The 21201-nt window shown below is 48.5% G+C and overlaps 1 protein-coding gene across 1 annotated transcript in view; it reads left to right on the plus strand.

Annotated features, from left to right (window-relative positions):
* Window positions 1-6896: 6896 nt before the first annotated feature.
* Window positions 6897-21201, plus strand: part of Gask1a (golgi associated kinase 1A) — a 33646-nt gene continuing 19341 nt past the window's right edge. The window contains exon 1 of the mRNA XM_059268952.1: window positions 6897-7104. Coding sequence (XP_059124935.1) covers window positions 7102-7104 — 3 coding nt within the window. The 5' untranslated portion in view covers window positions 6897-7101. The remainder of the gene's footprint in view (window positions 7105-21201) is intronic.

Consider the following 21201-nt stretch of genomic DNA (forward strand, 5'->3'; position numbering starts at 1 on the left):
GGAGAGCAAACCCTGTTGTAGAATATTGTTTTAAGGTGTGTTACATTTATTTATGCTGTGGAACATTTGTTTAATAATGCAAAGCTGTGTTGCATTCTTTTATGTTGCATTTATTTAACTCTGTGAAGCTGTGTTACTGTGCCTGTCTAAAACACTTGATGGCCTAATGAAGAGCTGAATGGCCAGTAGTGAGGCAGGAGAAAGGATAGGTGGGGCTGGTGGGCAGAGAGAATAAATAGAAGGAGAAATCTGGGAGAAAAGGAAGAAAGCAAGAGAACAAGGAGAGGAGGATGCTAGGGGCCAGCCACCCAGCTACACAACCAGCCATGGAGTAAGAGTGAAAGTAATATATACAGAAGTAAGAGAATAGGAAAAGCCCAAAGGCAAAAGAAAGATGGGGTAATTTAAAGTTAAGAAAAGCTAGCTAGAAACCAGCCAAGCTAAGGCTGGGCATTTATAATTAAGAATAAGCCTTCATGTGTGTGATTTATTTGGGAGCTGGGTGGTGGGCCCCAAAAGAGCAAAGACTAAAGAGTTAAAAAAACAACCAACAACACGACCCCAAATGTGTAAGTGGGAGAGCTGGCCCTGCCCCTCACTGGCTCTGGAATTCAGGCGATCTGGCCCCTCCCCTCACCAGGGCAATGCTGGAAAGCTGGCCCTTGTGGTGTGGGTTTGGGAGAGCTGTCCCTAAAGGTGTAAGCGTGGGAGAGCTGGCCCTGCACCTCACCTGGGAAAATGGGAGAGCTGGCCCTGGTGGCCTGGGTGCAGAACTGACTGATGACCATCTCAACAACCACCCAGGCCCAGATCCAGGAGAGTTGGTCCACCCTTACAGCTACCCCCATCTAAGAACTGCTGGAATTCGTGAAGGGGTAGTCCTGCAGAACCAAAGCTGCAGAATCTCCATGACTCAGGACAACAGCAGGATATCTGAGAGGAGTCCCAGTGAGGCTCCAGTATTGATAGTGTAGCAGAAGCAGAGGCCTTGAAACAGACAAATGGCTCATTGCAATGAACATTTGCAAGCAAAGCTGTTTGGGCAAAAGGGTATCCTGGGTGACACTGTGACATACCACAGCTTCCATGGTGACATTTTCCCCCCATTTTTTTATTTTTCGATATTTTTGTTTTCTTTGGGGGCAGTTTCAAGGGTGGAGGGCAGATATAGAGAGATGGGAAGATGAAGGATGCATGATGTAAAATCCATAAAGAATAAGTTTTTTTTAAGTATTTATGCATCTTTGCTCTGAATCCCCAAAGTGCCATGTATCTTCATACTTGTTCTACATTTAGGTATCTACAGTGTTGAGAATCACTTCATTTGCTTTAAAATACAGTGTTTTGGAGAAATTATTGTGACAACTTTTATAAATACGTTTTGAGATATTTCAGTATTAGTACATTCCTGGACAAAATACTGTTTCATGAAGTACCAAAGTGGCACTGTCACACTGAACAGACTGGAAACAACCATTTCAGCAGTATAATTCATAACGTGCAAATTCACAAGACTTTTCCTGAAGACATTTGGATTATTAAGACTTGGTTGTTGGCTTGATGATGGTTAATCTTGATTATTAGTCTGTTTGGTCTAGAGTCAGGATGGAAACCCAGGTACATCTGAGAGTGAGTTTCCTTTATTAGGCTCACTGAGGTGTGGGTGTGGACTAAGCAGGAGAAAGCTGAGAACCGGGACCCATTGATTCCTGACAGGTACAATGAGACCGTCCACCTTGTACTCCTGCTGTTAGCATTTCCAGACACTGTGGACTGTGCCCTCAAACCTGGAGCCAATGAGGCCTTTTTACAGTTGCTTTTGTCTGCATACTGAGAAAAGTAATAAAACTGGTACCAGAAGTAGTGATAAACCTGACCATGTGGTTCTTAGGCCTTTGGAACTGGTTTGCATGGGAGTGTAGTTTGCTTGGGGTAGAAAAGCCCTAGAACATGGAAGCAGAGGCTAATGGATCGTTCTGGTGGGATTTAGAAGGCTCTAATGCTGAGAGAAGTGAGGATAGTGCAGTCCCATTTAATTATATTTCCAGAACGTGAACAAGGACTACATCAGGAACTGGGCTAAGGGCTATTTGTGTGGTAAATGGACAGAATCTTCTGGGAGTAAAGGATCAACTTGGTGACAGAAATCGTGAGAGAAGATAACATCTGATGTGTGGCATGGATGCTTCCCTTATCCAGGTCTGCAGTCAGAAAAGAGTGAGACAGAAAGCTGAAAAATGCAGTTTAGTGAAGGAACTGTTTGTTTTTGTTAAAGATGAGGCAACTTTGAAAGTAGCTATATGTGTTAAAGAGAGCGGCTGTCATTGTTAAAAGGAAATCGGCACTATTGAAGAGGAGCCTGGCACTGCTGGGACAGCAGTAAGGTACCCTGAGGGCAAGATTCTACTCACTGAAGTCTAGTGAAAATGCTCATTTGTTAGAAAGGAGAAAACACAACATAAATGCCACTAAATACCCTGCTCCAAACCAAGGCTTAGGGAAGTATTTCTGCACTGAAGTGTGGTCTAAGAGTCCCAGGCTCCAGCCCTAGGTGGCAGCAGAACTTAGCACCATTGTCTACATGGTTTTACAGGCATGAAAGATTCAAGAATGAGAGAGAAAAGAAACTGGAAACAGTACCAAGATTGCAGAAAACCGCTGAGGCCAGACGATGAGTGGCAGTGTCTGAATCTGCAGTGAGGCCACTCTAAAGCTGTGAAGGTGAAGGCTAAGCTACAACAAAGCTCCCAGGATGTTAGAGATGTCAGAACCATGACACCATCAAAGACAAATGCCGGCATGGAGCAGAGTTGGCCCAAGAGGCTGTGGGTGCACAGGCAGCAGAACTAGAGGGGGAGACCTGTCAAAGCCCTTGGGAGCCTAGATGATTCTTTCACAGGTCCTAAGTGCTAGACTCAGGGAACTGTAGAATTTGGAGTTTGCCCTGCTGGGTTTCAGTCCTGCTTTGCTCTGATGACAAGGCCTGGCTGTCTCCATTCTTCCCTAGAATGGAAGAGTTTATGCTGTGCCACTGTATTGGAAACACACAACTTTTATTTTACAGGACCTCAGCTTCTACCTGACACCCAGAAACCTAGCTCCCATGATTATATAACCCAGGGAGTCTCACAAAAATTTCAGAGGAAAGAATAATATTTTATAACCATTTTGATGCATACTTCAAAGGGCTAATTGTAAACATTCACACATATACACACCCTTAGGTTGCTATGATATGCTTGAAGAAATGGGCCTTGGGGCTGGAGGGATGGCTTAGCAGTGAAGAGCACTGGATACTGTCTTAGTTACTTTTATATTGCTATGAAGAGAAGACACCATGACCAAGGCAACTTATAAAAGAAAGCATTTAATTGGGGTCTTACTGTCAGAGGGTGAGTCCATGACCATCATGGCGGGGGGCATGGTTGTAGGAGAGAGGCATGATGCTAGAGCAGTGGCTGGGAGTTCACACTCTTGTTTGAAAACATGAGGCAAAGGGAAGGGGAGGAAGAGAGGAGAGAAATGGCCTCAGAGCTCACAACTCCTCCAACAAGGCCACATCCCATAGTCCTTCCCAAACAGTTCTACCAACTCAGGACCAAGCATTCAAATGCATGAGCCTTTGGGGACCATTCTCATTTTAACCACCACACAATCTTGCATAGGACCCAAGTTTGGCTCCCAGCACCCACACTAGGCAGCTCACAGCTGCCTATAATTCTAGTTCCAGGGGATCTGACACCTGTTTTTGGCCACTGTGGGCTCCTGCATACACATGGTACACACAAATTCAAGCAGCATGTGTGCCAAATAATAAACCTTTAGAAATGGGCCATGTAGAAGCTATGTCTTGACCTCGAAGGCTGAGAATAGGATCCAGTTCTGTTTTACTTCAGGGATTGACCTGGACCTGTACTTCGACTGTGTTCTTTCCATCACTCCATTTATCTGCAAAATCCCATGCTGTAGCAGGCACATTTAGCTCAGCCACCAGGCGGGAAACATATTTTGGTGATTTTAAAAGTATATCATCAAAAAAAAAAAAAACCCCTTTTCTTTGCTCATTCTCTGGGGCATCGTGAAGCAAAAGTAATTTAATAACTGATGTTTTTGTCCTCAGGGTCCTCTCTCCGTCCCTCCCTCCCTCCCCCCTTCCCTCCTTCCCTCCCTCTCTCTCATCTCCAAGTCTGTTTTGGAGTAGACTGGCAGATTTATGGGGTTGTTGAATTACAATTGAATCAACTTTATGCTATTGGTCTAAATAATCTTGAATCAAATTCCACAGTGTGAACCCCCCAATATGAAACTGGTGGGTTTCATAAGACTTCTTCATACATCCTTAGTTTTGGTTAACCCACTTAATGTCCTTCTCACCCACCCCCTTTGGGAGACAGGGTTTCACTTGGTAGCCTAGGCTGGCCTGCGACTCTGTTATCTAGGCTGGCCTTGAGCTTGCAGTAATCTTTCTGTCTTAGTCTCCAAAGTGCTGGGAATACAAAGTGAGCTATCATGCCTAGGTGGATGCTTCTTTCTCTTTCCCCCTTTTCTATTCAGCCTGGGATCCCAGCCCATGGGATGGTGCCACCCACATTCAGGATTCATCCCTTCTCAGTTAACCCTTGCCCTTACTATAACAAAATACTGGAGACAATCACTTTAGAAAGAGAAGGGCTTCTCGAGTTTACAGCCCACGATCAGTGGCTTTGGACGTGTAGTGAGGCAGCAAGGCTTGGTAAGAAGTAAGGCTCACAAACCAGGGGCCATAGAAAAAGAGGAAAGGACTACAGTCCCACATCACCTTTGAGAACATAACCCAGTGACCAACGAACCACACAGAAGTCATCTAAAGGTCCTACTCTCCCAACAGCACTACCCTGGGACCAAGCCTTAGCCTTGGGACATTTTCAAAATCCAAGCTGCAGCAGCATCTGCTGCACTTGCTGCCACAAATAGCAGCCATGTGCAGGAGGATATAAGGACTGTGGTGACAAGAGTCCCTCTGAGCTATCACCTGGCAGGAAGCAGGAGGAGGGTGGGGCTTATTCAGCTAGTACCCTTAAGATGCCCAATGGAGAGGTGGAATCAGTCTGGCTGTGAAGATAGAAGCTCTAAGCGCTAGATCTTGTTGAAGGGTCTAGACTGTGGGGTCATTTATGCTCATTGTCTCAAACTGAGTTCTGTCTGTACCCCTCTGAGACCAGGGCTGGGGGACCTGCAGCTAAACCAAAGCCCAGAATATTGTCTGCGTGGAATGTTGGCCACACAAGGGTGTCATTCCTTCCTAAGCTTTGGTTAAAAGCATTTCTTGTGTTTTCGCTTCAGGCATCCACCTGGATGGATCCAACGCAGCCTGCCAACCTGGAAGTTCTGTGCCCGTGCCTGGTGAGAGACATGCAGAGTCCAGAAGAGGGCGCAGATCTGCTGAAGCGGCAGTCGGTTGGGAGCCAGTGGATGTGGGTGCTGGGATTTGGAAACTACTCTGGTCCTCTGTAAGGGCAGGCACTTTGACTCACCTGTTCCATTTGTTAACACAGGTTCTTCAGATCTTATTCATTAGTAGTTGGGCATGAAATCGAGTTAACTTGAGATCATCATTAAGAATATTAAAATAAAATATAAAAATATCAATTGGGGTGATGAGCTGGCTCAGCAGGCAAGTGATTGCCGCCAAGCCTGACGACCTTGCACACATGGGACCCTCATGGTGGAGGGAGAGACCAGACTCCAACAGGTTGTCCTCCAACCTCCACATGCACACACATTCACAAACACACACACTAAATAAAACGTAATTAAAAGCATATGAGAGTGTCACATGAATTGTTTTCATTTCCTTTCTGTTGCTATGTTAAAACACCCTGACAAAGCTGCTTCGAGGAAAAGAGTTTATTTTGCTCACACTTCTGGGGTACATTTCTTTACATTTCATCAACAGAGGAAGCTGAGGAAGCTGAGTCAGCAGGAACTTGAAGCAGCTGGTCACATCCCATCCACAGTCAAGAGCAGAGCATTGGAAGCGTGTGTGTGTGTGTGTGTGTGTGTGTGTGTGTGTGTGTGTGTGTGTGTGTTATGTGCGCTCAACTGACTCAGTTTTACTCAGTCCACAACTCCAGCCTGTGAAACAGGGCTTCCCACTCAGGTGAGGCTTCCTACCTCAGTACAATAAAGAAGGCCCTTCTCAGGCCAACCTCATCTAGACAATGCCCTCGCGGAGACTTCTTCCCTGCTGATTCTAGATTACATCAAGTTAAAGTTAATGAGACGGGGCTGGAGAGATGGTTCAGCATTTAAGAACACTGGCTACTCTTGCAGAGGACCTGGGTTTGATTCCCAGCGCCCACATGACAGCTCAAAACCACCTGTAATGCCACTTCCAGGCAATCTGACATCTGGCCCCTGCTGCAGCCGGCCCCGGGGACACAGAGGAACGAACTATCAGCGGCCAGGTCAGTATCCAGTATTGATTCTTTACTCTGGTCCCTTGAATGAGGGTCTGCTCCTTGTTAATGACCTTCAGTGGTTAAAGGATTTGCCATCCAAGCCTCCCTTGGGCACTGTGCCCAAAGCAACTGGAGAGGTCCAATAACTGACCTGTGATCCTGAGTTTTCACAGAGAGAGGCAATGTGGGCAATCCTCGGCCGGCCCCGCCCGGTGGGTTGCATCCGCACACCTTAGAGGCGCGATTGGGCTCCTCTATGTCCAGCCCTGGCGCTGAACCCGGCACGGGGCGGGTAGGGGACCCTTTCCTTCCCAGCACCGGGCCCTCGCCCCAGGCGGCTGCGGCTGGCCAGACGTGGGCAGGGCTTTTATTGTGAAAGGGGCCTCCCCCTCCCGCGCTTTCTGGGGACTGGGGAGGCTGGCCGTGCCTTAGGCTTTGCAAACTCTGAAAAGGTCCCCAGCGGTTGGAGGCGCCTCGCGGCAGCAGGACCCCGCAGACCCACGCGCGGAGCAGCCTACTGTGTGTCCTCCCCCGCTCCCCGCCGCGATGTGGCGGCGGGAAAGGTGCGGACCCGAGCCCAGCGCAGCCTGGCAAGTCTGAGCTCCAGGGATGGGACTGCCAGTAGGCTGAGCTGGGGAACCTGCTGGAGGACCGCGGGGACATGGTAGGAGTCCTGGGATGGGGCGGTGGGCACTGAGGCAGGCGGCCTCGAAGGCGTGCACGGCCTGCACACGCGGTATCCCAGGCCACAGTTATCCCTCAAGCTTTCTTATGGGGCCGCTTGACTTTTATTTCTGCCCGGAACTGGGGGTGCCCTTGGAAGAGGGTGGTGATAAAGGATTCGTGAAGGACCGACCCTCACATCGTAGCTGAATAGCCATCTAAGCAAAACGCTTGCTGACCAGCCCTTAGGGTGGGAGAGAAGATTCCATTGGGCACCCAAGGCAGACCTGATAGGGGAGAGCCTTTGGCTTCCTTCTTGAATTCCACAGTGTTCTGTGGCTTAGTGGTGTATTAATGTTTTTAAAAATGCCTTGCATCACCAGTGAGTTAGTCTCACTGCAGAGATTCAATGGCCTCACCTCCCTACCTGCTGGATAGGGGACTGTAGAGCAGTCGTGGGGTGCTGGCAGGTCTGAGGAGTCATTGATACAGTCCTGTGGGCTGGATTCTTCTCCAACCTCACAGACATCAAGAGAGGAAAACAAGAATTTGAAAGCCTGCCCACGTGGCTTTAGCTGAGGTACTGATGTAAACCCTCAGGCAGGCTGGTGAGCTTTGCTTCGGACAGAAAACCTGCAGCCCAGGGAGGGCAGTGAGTGGGGGGAGTGTCCCTGTCGGCTTTGTGAACTCCTGAGGGATCCCTTTCTCTCCAGGTTTTGGGGGGCAGATGGGAGATCCCCAGAGATGCTTTATGGGAAGCTGACCCACGGGGCCAGGAATTCAGGAGAGTCCTTTGTAGGTCAGTGTGGGAGCAGATGTGAGGGCCGGACACGGAGGCCTGAGCAGTGGGGGCTGGGGGCTCATGAGATGCCAAGGCCTGTATTTGGCCTCTCTCCAGGCCTTATGAGCATGAACTCTAAGTCTGAAAAGAGGCGTGGCTGGAGGTGTGGGGTATGAACTCAGATTTTACTGCATTCCTGGTTTAGGAGCAAGCCTGACATCCAAAAAGTATGAGCCACAGCCATGTACTCTGAGGGGTGTTAGTGATCTCTGGTCATGGACCACTTTTAGGAGTCTGTTCCTCCTTCCATTGTGTGGGTTCTGGGGATTGAACTCAGCATGGTGGTGTCTTTACCACCACCACCACCACCCCCCCCCCCCGCCCCCAGCCATCACAATGGCCAAAGTTCTGTAAAATACATTATCCTTCAGAACAAGGCTAAATGATATTTCTCCGTTAGTCTTCTGAACTAGTCTTTTACAAAGCAGAATGGAAGCAATTCCAGTAATAATTGAGTATTCATGTCCCTGGTGCTGCCTTGCCTGTGGGTTCTGATGCCAGTGCAGTCACCTGGCTGCCTACCTCCTGGCTTCCAGGCAGGCCCAGCCAGCTAGCCACCCCTGCTGGAGGCTGGGTGAGCCCCACCTGCAGCTGCTGCAGAATTCAGCCCACCTCCCTGCTGCTGGCCATGGACTTGGGTTTCTCCTAAGTGGCTGCTGGGAGGGCTATGTCACATGCTGTTGACTTGTGGGCAGTTTTTGTTTGGCTTTGGAAGGTGTTTGCTTGCAATGGGCTAACATCCTCTTCCAGTACCATCCAGAGAAGTCAAATCCCCCATCTTGGCTGGGGCAGCAGGTTTGTGGCTTTGTGCTTGGGAGCCAAGATGGGTAGTGGTTTTTCCAGAAATGCCATCAGCCAAGAACTGGCTAACAACTGTGGAAGGTCTGGGAGGAGGAGGAAAAAGAGATGAGTCTGTGGATTGTAATGGAGAGAGGGAGCAGGGGCATGCCTCAGGCTAGCTCTGTGGGTAGCCCTTTCCCTGTGAGATGGCCTGGGAGCAGGCAATGTCCCTGGAAGCCTGAGGGTGTGCCATGAGGCGGAGGTTCTGGGCTTCGGTACACGCTGCTCTGAGTTGGCTTTCCTCCGAGGTGCGGCCCCTTGGTAAGACAGTGTTGCTTCCCACTGGCAGGACAGTTGAAGGCTGGTGGTCATGTTCACGTGTTCATCCAGGTAGAGGTTGAACTTTGTGCTCAGGCTAAGGAGGCAATGCCAACAAGAGAAGCCCGACTCCATCCAGCTCCAGCCTAGGCTCTGTCCCACCACGCTGTAAGGTGAATTCTCACGCTCTAGGCTGAAGGAGACACAAGTTTCCATCAAGGAATAAAAAGTTGACTTGGTACTTAAAGATGCTTGGTGGCACATTTGAAGTAGCTCAGGAAGCCTCTGTGAGGTGAGTTCGGCAATATCAGAGGGTGAGAATTTAAAACATACGGAACCCACAGCTCCCTTCATCCTTTCTCCAAGGAAATGAAGGACTCCAGCCTGGGGCTTATAGGAAAACTTTTCGCAGTCAGAAGGAGAGGAGAGGGCTGTGGAGGCTTGGTGTGTGTGTGTGTGTGTGTGTGTGTGTGTGTGTGTGTGTGTGGTCAAGAGCAAGGGGCAGGGTTTCTAAGACGCTCATAAGAGGTGTGCTCTGTGGCAGGCCTTATCAGGAAGGAGGCTGTGTCTGTGATGGTCTGTATGGAGCAGGGTATGGCCTCAGGCCTGCTGTCTCCTGGTCTGTACAGTTTCTGGATTTCTCCTTCTGTCTGTCTGTCTGGGCTCTCCTTGTAGGATGCAAAGTGCAGTTGATTTTAATTTTTTTTTATGTAGAGTTGAGGCACAGTTCTGACAGAGTTCTTTTAAAGCTTGTTGCTGTTTCTCCTCCTGACTTGATTATCAAACATTTCCCTTTGGAGACCTGCTGCAGTTCTTTGCGCCGCTGGGACAGGACATACCTAAAAAGCAAGTTGAGGAAGGAGGATCTACTTTGGCCACAGTTTGAAGGTGCAGTCCATCTGGGCAGGGCAGGAATGGCGGCAGCTGGTCACATCACATGGCATCCACAGTCAGGAAGCAGAGATGAACGGGTGCCCAGCTTGCTTTCTTCTCTGTAGTCAGTCCTGAGCCCCAGGGATGGTGCTCCCCACATTCAGGTGGGTCTTCTCACCTCCGTTAAACCTTTCTGAAAAATCTCTCACAGACACCCCAGAGATGTGTCTCTTGGGGATTCCAAATCCAGTCAACTTGATAATAAAGGTGAAGCTTCATGGGGTTCAGCTGTGCTTTGAAAATCTCTCTCTCTGTTTTTAATCATCTTTCTCTTCTTTAATGATAAGCAATTCCTCCTTGTGTGGAATCTCACCTGTTTTTGTGTCTCTTTGGAGTCTCTGGGCAGCAATTCCCTGGAGAGTAGAGGCAGAGGGGCGGGCTGCCTGCCTCACAGCAGGCTGTTCTGAAGCAGAGGTATAAGATGGGCTGCAAAGGCTGGAGTGGGCTGAAGCTGTGTGAGGCTGTGGATGGGTCTTCTTGAATTCTGGAACTAGTGGGAGCGGAGTCTGAGAGTCAGAGGCTGGGATGCTGTGCAGGGGCCATGTGGGTACCCAGCCTATGCTGGGGGAGGGGAGGTGGGACACACTCTTCTTCCAGGACAGAATAGCTCTGTTCCCCACACAAAGGTTCAGTGTGTGCTTCTTGGGGACCTGGACCTTGCTCAGGCACTGGCCACCACAGGGCTTCTTCATGGATACTACAGGAGCGTCCTTTGGCCTCTGCACAGCAGACTTCCTGCAGGCATTGGTTCAATTGGCCCCACTGGTCAGCCACCCCGATTTCTCCCCAGATCCTACTGCAGCTACAAAGATGCTATTGTGTCCCTTCTTTCAGAAATGCCAGTTAAAATTATTCCTCTCCCCAGGAGCAGGTATGACTGGCTAAGTGCAGTGACGCCCTGCCTAGGAGCTCCTCCATCATATGCATGTCCTTTGTGGCTGTGGTCCAGGGTGACGGGTTTAGACTTTCACGATACCTTCCTTGGTTTTAAAGCATGAAGGGCTCAGAAGGTGAGTTCTGGATTCAACTCTGCCAGCACCTGGTGTCAGTCTGTGAACATGTAACCTCTAGCCTCAGTTTCCCTGCAGATCACAGTGCCTGCAGGTAGGGTTGTGTACACTGTGCTGTAAGGAGAGGGGAATCTCCTCTGCATGTGTGTAACCACACAGCCACACCCAGTCAATGGGGGCAGAGAAGTTGTTGTATTGAAGACAGCAAAGGAGGCCTGGGTTTGGCCTCTGAGACTGCCTTGTCACGGGTCTTTCAGGGCACCAAGCCGAGTAAGCACTGGGAATCCTACGATTTATGATCCCAGGAAGGAGGGGATCAGAGTTGAGACAACTGCTTTGATACCAGTCCTGTAGTCGTTCCCCATAATGGTAAACTAGAGAAGATGAACTCAAAGCAACAGAGGAGGCACTTAGTGTAGCAGGAACCTTAAAAGTCTTACTAATAAAAACAAACCCAGATCCAGGTACTGGGGTGAACACTGAAAGATCAGAGAAACAGAACCAGTCACAGCTAACCTCGCCTTGTCAATTCCTCAGCTGATCTCGTTTCCTCAATCTGGAAGTCTCTGAGTCCTCATCCGAATGGATCTCAGCTGAACTGCTGCTCGAAAGCTTAAAAGCTTAACAGACTCTAGTTCCTGGTCCTCACACCTTATATACCTTTCTGCTTCCTGCCATCACTCCCTGGGATTAAAGGCATGAGTCACCATGCCTGGCTGTTTCCAGTGTGGCTTTGAACTCACAGAGATCCGGATGGATCTCTGCCTCCAGAATGCTAGGATTAAAGGTGTGAGTGCCACCATTTTCTGGCCTCTATGTCTGTCTAGTGGCTGTTCTGTTCTCTGACCCCAGATAAGTTTATTAGGGTGCACAATATATTGGGGGACACAATACCACCACAACTTAGTTCAAGGATTCTTGACCTGGGGCCCAGGCATAGAATTCAAGGAGTCCTAAGCTTAGTTGAAACCTGTTAACCACTTTGATTTTACAGACCTCTAGCTAAATCTAGCATTTCTTTGATAATGAATGTGGCCACCTATGGCTTGATCACTAAGAGAAATCACTAACATTTTCTATCAGGAGAGTGGGGACATACTGTGAAGTACTGTCTGCTCATATCAGGAGAGTGGAAACATTGTGAAGTACTGTCTGCTGATATCAGGAGAGTGGGAACATACTGTGAAGTACTGTCTGCTGATATCAGGAGAGTGGGAACATACTGTGAAGTACTGTCTGCTGATATCAGGAGAGTGGGAACACTGTGAAGTACTGTCTGCTCATATCAGGAGAGTGGGAACATACTGTGAAGTACTGTCTGCTCATATCAGGAGAGTGGAAACATTGTGAAGTACTGTCTGCTGATATCAGGAGAGTGGGAACATACTGTGAAGTACTGTCTGCTCATATCAGGAGAGTGGAAACATTGTGAAGTACTGTCTGCTGATATCAGGAGAGTGGGAACATACTGTGAAGTACTGTCTGCTGATATCAGGAGAGTGGGAACATACTGTGAAGTACTGTCTGCTGATATCAGGAGAGTGGGAACACTGTGAAGTACTGTCTGCTCATATCAGGAGAGTGGGAACATACTGTGAAGTACTGTCTGCTCATATCAGGAGAGTGGAAACATTGTGAAGTACTGTCTGCTGATATCAGGAGAGTGGGAACATACTGTGAAGTACTGTCTGCTGATATCAGGAGAGTGGGAACATACTGTGAAGTACTGTCTGCTGATATCAGGAGGGTGGGAACATACTGTGAAGTACTGTCTGCTGATATCAGGAGAGTGGGAACATTGTGAAGTACTGTCTGCTGATATCAGGAGAGTGGGAACATACTGTGAAGTACTGTCTGCTGATATCAGGAGAGTGGGAACATACTGTGAAGTACTGTCTGCTGATATCAGGAGAGTGGGAACATACTGTGAAGTACTGTCTGCTGATATCAGGAGAGTGGGAACATACTGTGAAGTACTGTCTGCTCATTACAAACTTTGAAAGCCCACTGGCTTGATGTGCTTAGTGGGTTCATAGGGAAATATGGACACAAGTTTATTTTTATCAGCACATTTTAATCAGCCCATTTGATTGTCAGCAATTACCTTTGTAACCCTGCATCTTTAATTTCTCTGTTTAAAAAGTCCCCATCCATGGCTTTATGAGATAGACCAAATAATCTCTGGCATTAGGAAGCTTTAGAGGCTGTTTCTATGTTACATATGTGTGGGAGACCCGCTCCCACCTTTACCCCAGGGTACTCTTGAGGAGGGAGAGGTGAGAAATATTTAGGTAAAAGGATAGAGGGGAGAGAAACAGATAGAAACATAGGATAGCTCAGGAGGGCCTGGATCCTTATCCACTGGCCCCTTCTGTCTCTTCTAAAGGACTTTTTAAAGGAATACCATGGGATGTAGCAAAAGATCTCCCCTTGCTAGACCAAAGCACACTGCACATCCAAGTGCAGACCCTTCCAAACACCTGATAACCATGCATGTGGTCAAGCAATCCTCTAATTCAGCTCTGCTGGGTAAAGCAAGCTTAGATTTCACTAGGAACAAGCCTGCCACGGCCATACAGTTTGTAACCAAAATAAGTCTCTGTGTTTACTTGGTTGGGTCTGAGCGGCTGTGGGACTGGCAGGTGAGAGAGATTTGTCCTGACTGTGGGCCAGGCAGGAAAACTCTAGCTACAGCTGGCCTTGAACTCACAGAGATCCACCTGCCTCTGCCTCCTGAGTGCTGGGATTAAAGGCGTGCGGCGCTGCCGCTACCGCTACCGCCACCACCACCGCCTGGTCGATCACAGCAACTCTTATAAAATAAAGCATTTAATTGGGGGCTTGCTTACAGTTTCAGAGGTGAGTCCATTGACATTATGGTGGGGAGCGTGGCATCAGCAGGTGCTGGAGAAGTAGCCGAGAGTTCTACATCCTGATCCTCAGGCAGAGAGACAGAGACTGGGCCCACCCTGTCAAATAGTTCTACTCCTTAGTGAGCATTCAAATCTATGAGCCTATGGGAATCATTCTTATTCAAACCACCACAGGGGGCATTTTCTTGACTGAGGTTCCCTCTTCCCAAATGACTTAAGCTTGTGTAAAGTTGACATAATATTAGCATAGAGGTTAAGGCAGAATTATTGTTCTAAGTTCAAGGCCAGCCTGGGTTACATAGTGAGACCCTGTCTCAAACAAACAGTGAAACAAAGAAACAAACACCACAAACACATCTAAAAACCAAAACAGCCGGGCAGTGGTGGCACACGTCTTTAATCCCAGCACTTGGGAGGCAGAGCCAGGCCGATCTCTGGGTTTGAGGCCAGCCTGGGCTACACAGCGAGATCCAGGACAGGTTCCAAAGCTACACAGAGAGAAACCCTGTCTCGAAGAAGAAGAAGAAGAAGAAGAAGAAGAAGAAGAAGAAGAAGAAGAAGAAGAAGAAGAAGAAGAAGAAGAAGGAGAAACCCAAACAGCAAAAGTGTCTTCAACAAGCTTCTCCTGGGCACTGGGCACCACATTGGTCATGGCAGGACAGACATGCAGGACTTTATTGTATTACATCACTACAGAGTAATGTTATAATTCTGCTAAAATGCTGAGATTTCAAGATTTCTTATTCATTATCTTATTGAGTTCTTAATCCTTTGGATGCATAGGCTATGATCATTGGGCCCATTTTAGAGATCAATAGATAGAGGCTCACCAAGTCTGAGTATCAGCCAAGTTACAGGGATCCAAGGTGAGTTCCCAGGCACCAGTGCCAACTCTTCCCACCATTAGATACACCTTTTCCTGTGTCAACACCTCAGACCTTGTTCCAGAAGCATTTCCATTCTTTATAGTCAGACATAAACCATGAGCTTGAATGATACATTCCTCTAATTTAATCCTCTCCTTGGTTTTCTGCCGGTGATGATTACCAGATTGTGCAAATGTTGCTTTTGATTGTTCTGACTGGGCTCATCCGGGTTCTTCACATCCCCCAGAGGTGTGTTTTGAGGTGCCGTCCTTTATCCTGGCCCAGCTTCTTGCTCAACTCCAGGATCAACCAAGTAAACAACTGTTTGCAGCTGTGTTAGTTTTCCTAACTCTTTGGTGGCACTGTGGCGTCAGGCCATGATGTCTGGTGTCCGTGCCTCCTTTGGTCTCGGGTACCGGCAGGTGCAGGTAGAGACCATGGCCACCGACCCAGCCTTGAATAAGAAGCAAATGGCTGCCTTGAGGCTCCCTGTGCCCTCTTAACTGTGGCTTTCTTCCTAGTTAGATGGTGAATTTCTGGAAGGCAGCAGCCTAATGTGTATGATTCCTCCCACAGTGCCCAGAACAGTGTGGGGCAAGGGCAGAGGGCTTGTGCAAAAATTCTCCCCTCTCTCCTCCTCCCCTCCCCTCCCCTCCCCTCCCCTCCCCTCCCCTCCCCTCCCCTCCCCTCTTCTCTCCTCTCAACCTCTGTCTCTCTTGTTTTTCCTTTTGAGACCCAGGCTGGCCTGGACTCTCTCTCTGACCTCAGTCTCCTGAGTTCTGGGAGAGCCAGGGCTTTGTCTGACTGTTAAATACTCTCACATCTTATATTCCAGTCCCCCAGAGGTGCCTGGCAGGACTCTCTGAGATTATGACAATCCTTGCTTTTGTGGGTCTAACACAGTAGCTGCTGCTCACAAGTGGCAAATGAGCTCTTCGAATGTGGCCAGTGTTCCCAGGAACAAAATTCTGGTGTTACTGAACTCAGATGTGGGGTTCAGGCCAGTGGTTCTTGTACTGGACAGGGCAGCCTTGCACCGATAACTGTGCACTGTGTGGCTGGTGGACCAGGCTGCTGGCATCAGAAAGGGAGTGGGCCCAGAAAAAGAGAGATGTCCAAGACAAGTTAGTGTTGGGAGATAATGGTTCTGTGTGTGTGTGTGTGTGTGTGTGTGTGTGTGTGTGTGTGTGTGTGTGTTATGAGTACTGGGGCTAGCCACCTTGTCATGGTCAGGGGGAGACATGTTTCACTCTAGCTGTGAGGATGTAGGCTCTGGTGTATCTATCTCTATCCCACCTCCACCCCATGCCTTGCCCAGGGAAGCTGCAAATATGAATGTTTTTATGGGATTTTCAGCATCAGCCCAGATTTATTTTAAACACTTCAGGCCAAACAAAACACATCTGCAGGCCAGAACGGACCCACAGGTCTGGTTCACAAACTTTTTCTTTGTCCAGTCCTGTAGAAGTCCTTGACCTGCTGGAGGCTGGGGTAGACCTTAGAGCCAGGGAGTCGGGTTATCTCCTCTTATCATGAGTGTCTTCAGAAGAGGGGAGATGTGTGACTGGAAGACAGTCTGGCCCCCTTTGTCTCTGTGTCTGGGCCTCTGAGCAGCCAGAAAGTAGAAATATTTGGAAGCAGCAGCCAGAGAGTAACATGCCATTACTTTTTCAGTCACAATTTTCATTCTGCTCCACCCCGGCCCCAATTCCTGGCATTTGAGAGCAAAAAGTGTGGCAGACAGGAAATTTCTAACAAATGATGGTTCTCCAACATTCCAACTAGCCTGTGGTGTCACCACAGTGGTACTCATGTGAGCTCGGATCAAATGATGCTGCAGCTGAGTCTGTGAGGAGGGGGCTCCCAGGGCCAGTGGGTCCCCAACCCCCCTGTACAACCAGGCTAAGACTGGAGCCTGGCATCCAGCAGACACCCTGCTCTCATGAGCAGGCAGAGGGCTCACACTCTATCAGTGAAGGTCCCAGGGCTGCTGCCGTGGAGCTGTTCCTAGAAGCATTGCTGCCAAGTCACGGTCGTGGTCAGAGTGACCGCGGCACCAACAGCTGGGACCCATCGAACTGACCGTGGGTCACACTTGGCTTTGAATGCCTTGTACTGAGTCAAGTGATCTGAGCCTTATGAATGACAGATCACATTCATATATCACTACCCTGCAACTGTGTGTGTATGTGTGCATGGGTGTGTGTGTTGGAGACCAGAGGTGGATACCACCTGTCTCCTTCAATCACTGTCTTACGTTTTGAGAAAGGGATTTCTCAGTGAACCTGGAGCTCACTGGTTCAGCTAGACCAGCTGGCCAGGATGCTCCAATGACTCCCCTGTCTCTGCCTCATTACATTCGGCACCATTGCAGTCCCTCATACTTCCAAAGCAAGCAGTTTACCAACTGAGCCATCCCCCTGGCTTCCTTTTATTTTTCTTATTTTTGATGGCTCTTTTCCCTGGGGACAGTGCTTGTCTTAAGAAAGGCCTGTTTAGTGTATTCAACAATGGGCCACACTACCAGGGACATACTGCTGTTGTGGAATATTTAACTAGGCAAAGATGTGTTACATTTGTTTATGCTGCAGAATATTACTTTAACTGTGTAAAGATGTGTTACTTTTATTTCTGCTGCATTTGTTCATTAATTATGAACAGATGTGTCACATCTGTTTCACCGGCCTGTCTAAGGTACCTGATTGGTCTAATAAAGAGCTGAACAGCCAGTAGCTAGGCAGAGAAAGGACAGGCAGGGCTGGCAGGCAGAGAGATAAATAGGAGAAATCTAGGCTCAAGGAAGAAGAGGGAGAATGAGAGACGGAGGAGAGAAGGAGGGACATGCTGGGGACAAGAAGCCAGGCAACCCCAGCCAGTCAGACACAGAGAAGCTTCTGCCCCGGGAGTGTCCCTCATTCTCTCCTCCTCCTCCTTCTCTCTTCCTGTTTACTCTCTGCCCTGCAGCCCTGCCTATCCTTCTCCTGCCTAACTATTGGCCGTTCAGCTTTAAAACCAATCAGGTGCCTTAGGCAGGCAAGGTGAAACAGATGCAACCATCTTTACATAATTAAACACACATCCTCATATCATTAAACAAATGCAGCATAAACAAATGTAACACATCTTTGCTTAGTTAAAATAATATTCCACAACATACTGCCATAATCCCATTGGATGGATGAAGACTTTTGAGGCCCAAGGTCACACAGCAAGGACATGGTAGAGTTGGGATTTGGCAGCTGGCTTTGAGCCTGTGTGCTAGGTGAGGCAGGTGGCCCAGCCCAGAGAGGGAACTTGTCAAACAGCATGGAGATTAGAGAAAGATTTCAGTGGTCAGGTTTGTCTTGGAGCATGGTTCTGGGATCAAGATTCCCTAGAATCATTTGGTCCCAGGAAGTTCAGTTCTTTCAAAAAAAGAAATGTTAGGTGCTAGAGAGATGTCTCGGTAGTTAAGAGTGCTGACTCACTGGATGGATGGTGGTGGCGCAGGCCTTTAATCCCAGCACTCGGGAGGCAGAGCCAGGCGGATCTCTGTGAGTTCGAGGCCAGCCTGGTCTACAGAGTGAGATCCAGGACAGGCTCCAAAACTACACAGAGAAACCCTGTCTCGAAAAACCAAATAAATAAATAAATAAATAAATAAATAAATAAATAAATAAATAGTGCTGGCCGCTCCTCAGAGGACCTGGGTTTAATTTTCAGTAGTCACTTGGCAGTTCACAACCATCTGTAACTCCAGTCCCAGGAGGTCCAACGCCCTCTTCTGGCCTCCATAGGCACCAGGTATGCACACGGTACACATACATACATGATATGGACAAAACATTCATGCACATAAAATAAATAATAAAAATGTACATTTATTTATTTTGTGGGTGACTGTGTGTGTGTGTAGGTCAGAAAACAAGTTGTGAGAGTTGATTCTCTTCTTCCACCATGTGGGTCCTGAGAATTGAACTCAGGTCCTCAGGCTTGGTGGCAGGTGCCTTTACCCACAGAGTTGCTCACTGGCCCAGTGGCCACGGAAGCTTAGTTCTTAGCTGATCCAAGGCAGAGTGCATGCATGAGTTAGTTCATGCTGCACACAACATTGTTGTAATGGGGACTTCTGGGAGACCACTGGTAGCAGGGAGCCATACTTCCCCAGGGCTTTTGAAAAAGACACATATTGCTTCTGTCTTGGGTAGAAGCTACTGGGCTTGTTACTTTTGAGACCATCTCATTCTGTAGCCCAGGCTGGCCTCAAATACACAGCAATCCTTCTGTCTCAGCCTCTCAGTGCTGGGGTTATAGCTGTAAGCCACCACACCCAGTTATGAGAACACTTTAAATTTCAGGAGTGATTTGCTTCAGTTCTGGTTGGATGGCTCTGGGTTAGAGGGACAGTGGGTCACAACAGAAGCGGTCCCCAGCCCTCTTGCTCTTGAGAGCAATGCCCAGCACCCCCACACTCCTTGTTTCCTGGCCATTTCCTCTGGTTTTCATTTCTGAGTGCTTGAGGATGAAAGTTCACTGGACTGTGATTGGCTTATTCAAATGCCCCTGGACTCTGTCTGGGTGACTTAGGTCTTCCATCCACACAGTAACCAGGCCCAACCCCTACAAGATCAGACCAGATTGGGCAATTGGGAACATTCAGGGCGATATGGCCATGGGTGCATTCGTTGATTTCTGAGGTGACTCTCTTGGCTGCTGAAGTCAGGGTTGGTGTTCCTTCAGATTCACCCAGGAGCCTCTTGGTTCCATGGTGCTGTCAGCTCTCTCCAGTGCACTGTAGCTGATTCAGTTCTGTGAAGGCTAGGGAGGAGGGCTGTGTGAAGAAGTCACAGGAAGTGTCTGTGTGAAGCTTGGAGAAGGGGCTGTGGAGCAGCAGGAAGTGTGTGAAGTTACAGGGTTGCATGACGGTTAGGGAAGGGGCTGTGTGAAGTTGGGACTTCATGAGGCCTGGGGTAGGGCTGTGTGAAATCTCCGATGTGTCCATGTGAAGCCTGGGGATGCCTAGGGAAGGGGCTGTGTGAAGGGACAGGGCAGCTGTTTGAAGATCCCACAGTGGTGGCTTTCCCATGTCTGGCCCTCTATAAACTCACCCCTGCTTTTCAGGACCTGAAGTCTTCCCACCATTCTGTGGTGGGGGAGAAGTGTATTATCTTGGGAAACAATTAAATCCTGCCAGCCACATACTAGTCAGCTGATTTTGAATACAGTTCTTTGATCCTGTGGTCTGGGTGTTTCTGGTAACCAGTGTATGCATGGTAGGGTGTAGAGAGAGCCTGGTGCAGGACATGTGGGCAGTCAGAGGCTGTTATCAGGCATAGGCATCTCACCACCTTGGCCAGATGTTTTTAACTTTCTGGGCTCCAGTCTTGAATGCTGATCTGGTTCTGGAACAATCAGGAAGTGTAGAACCTGCCTGGTTCTTCTGTCTTTGTTTGTTTTGAATACTATAGATAATTAGAAACCGCTTCTGAAGTTGCTTCTCAAATATGCCCAGAAAGGAAGGAGTCAGATCCTGGCATTTCTAATTTGATATTGTTAGTCTTATAGAAATTAAGGAACAACACAGACAAGAAACATAGCAGCTTTTGTTTTGAATGAATGTGTAGCTCAAAACATTTTTATTTTCCGTCAGTGATTTTGCCTTGGTGCCCAGGGGTTACCACACACATCTGGTCTCATTCACGTCTCCTTTGCAGATGAGTTGGCCAGTCCCAAACAGTTAAATCTCCATTCAGAGCCAGTCCATTCCTGAAACACATCATAATCTCCATGAGTTCAATCTGGAAGAGCTTGCTGGGATATAACAGCAATTCTGCCAGCTGGCCTGGGTTTGTGCCTGGTGCTGCCCTTGATGCCTGCGTGGGCCTCACTCTCCTCCCCTGTAAAATGGGGCCAATGGATAAGTAACTGCACTAGTCTCTGGCTCATAACTCTGGCATGAGGATCAGTGAGTTAATGTAAGTCCCTCAAACAGTCCAAGGCACACAAGGAACACCAAGTGAATGTTCAGCTTCATTCCTTAGCTTTACTTCCTTTAAAATGGCTGAGCCAGAAATTACAGGGGTGAAAGCCCTTTCCTGCCTTGGAGTTGTTGATGTGGAGAGAAAATCACAAGCCCCCAAGGGGATGAGCACTGGAGCCTGGCCAGCTGGTGGCCTTGGAGACAGACAGCCTGGAACTCAGCCCGCAGTGAAAGGGACAGCTCAGCCTCCTGAGGCCCCACAGATCTGGACAGGAAAGGGTCCCTGTGTGCTTGGTGGCTCTGTGGCTGGGCCTTTTTCCAGGCCCATGCCCATACCATGTTCCCTGCCTGGGGTCTGACTCTGGGAAACAGCAGAATCCCACAGTCACAGTGACAAGTGACGATGGTGACATGTGGCTTTCATCTGACTCTGGAAGTCAGCTCATGTGTTCCTTCTCACCCCAGCCAGTGTTTTGTCATGACAGTTATGTAACTAAACCTGAGGAAAATGCACAGGA

This window comes from Peromyscus eremicus, chromosome 7 (assembly GCF_949786415.1).
Source record: "Peromyscus eremicus chromosome 7, PerEre_H2_v1, whole genome shotgun sequence".
NCBI lineage: Eukaryota > Metazoa > Chordata > Mammalia > Rodentia > Cricetidae > Peromyscus > Peromyscus eremicus.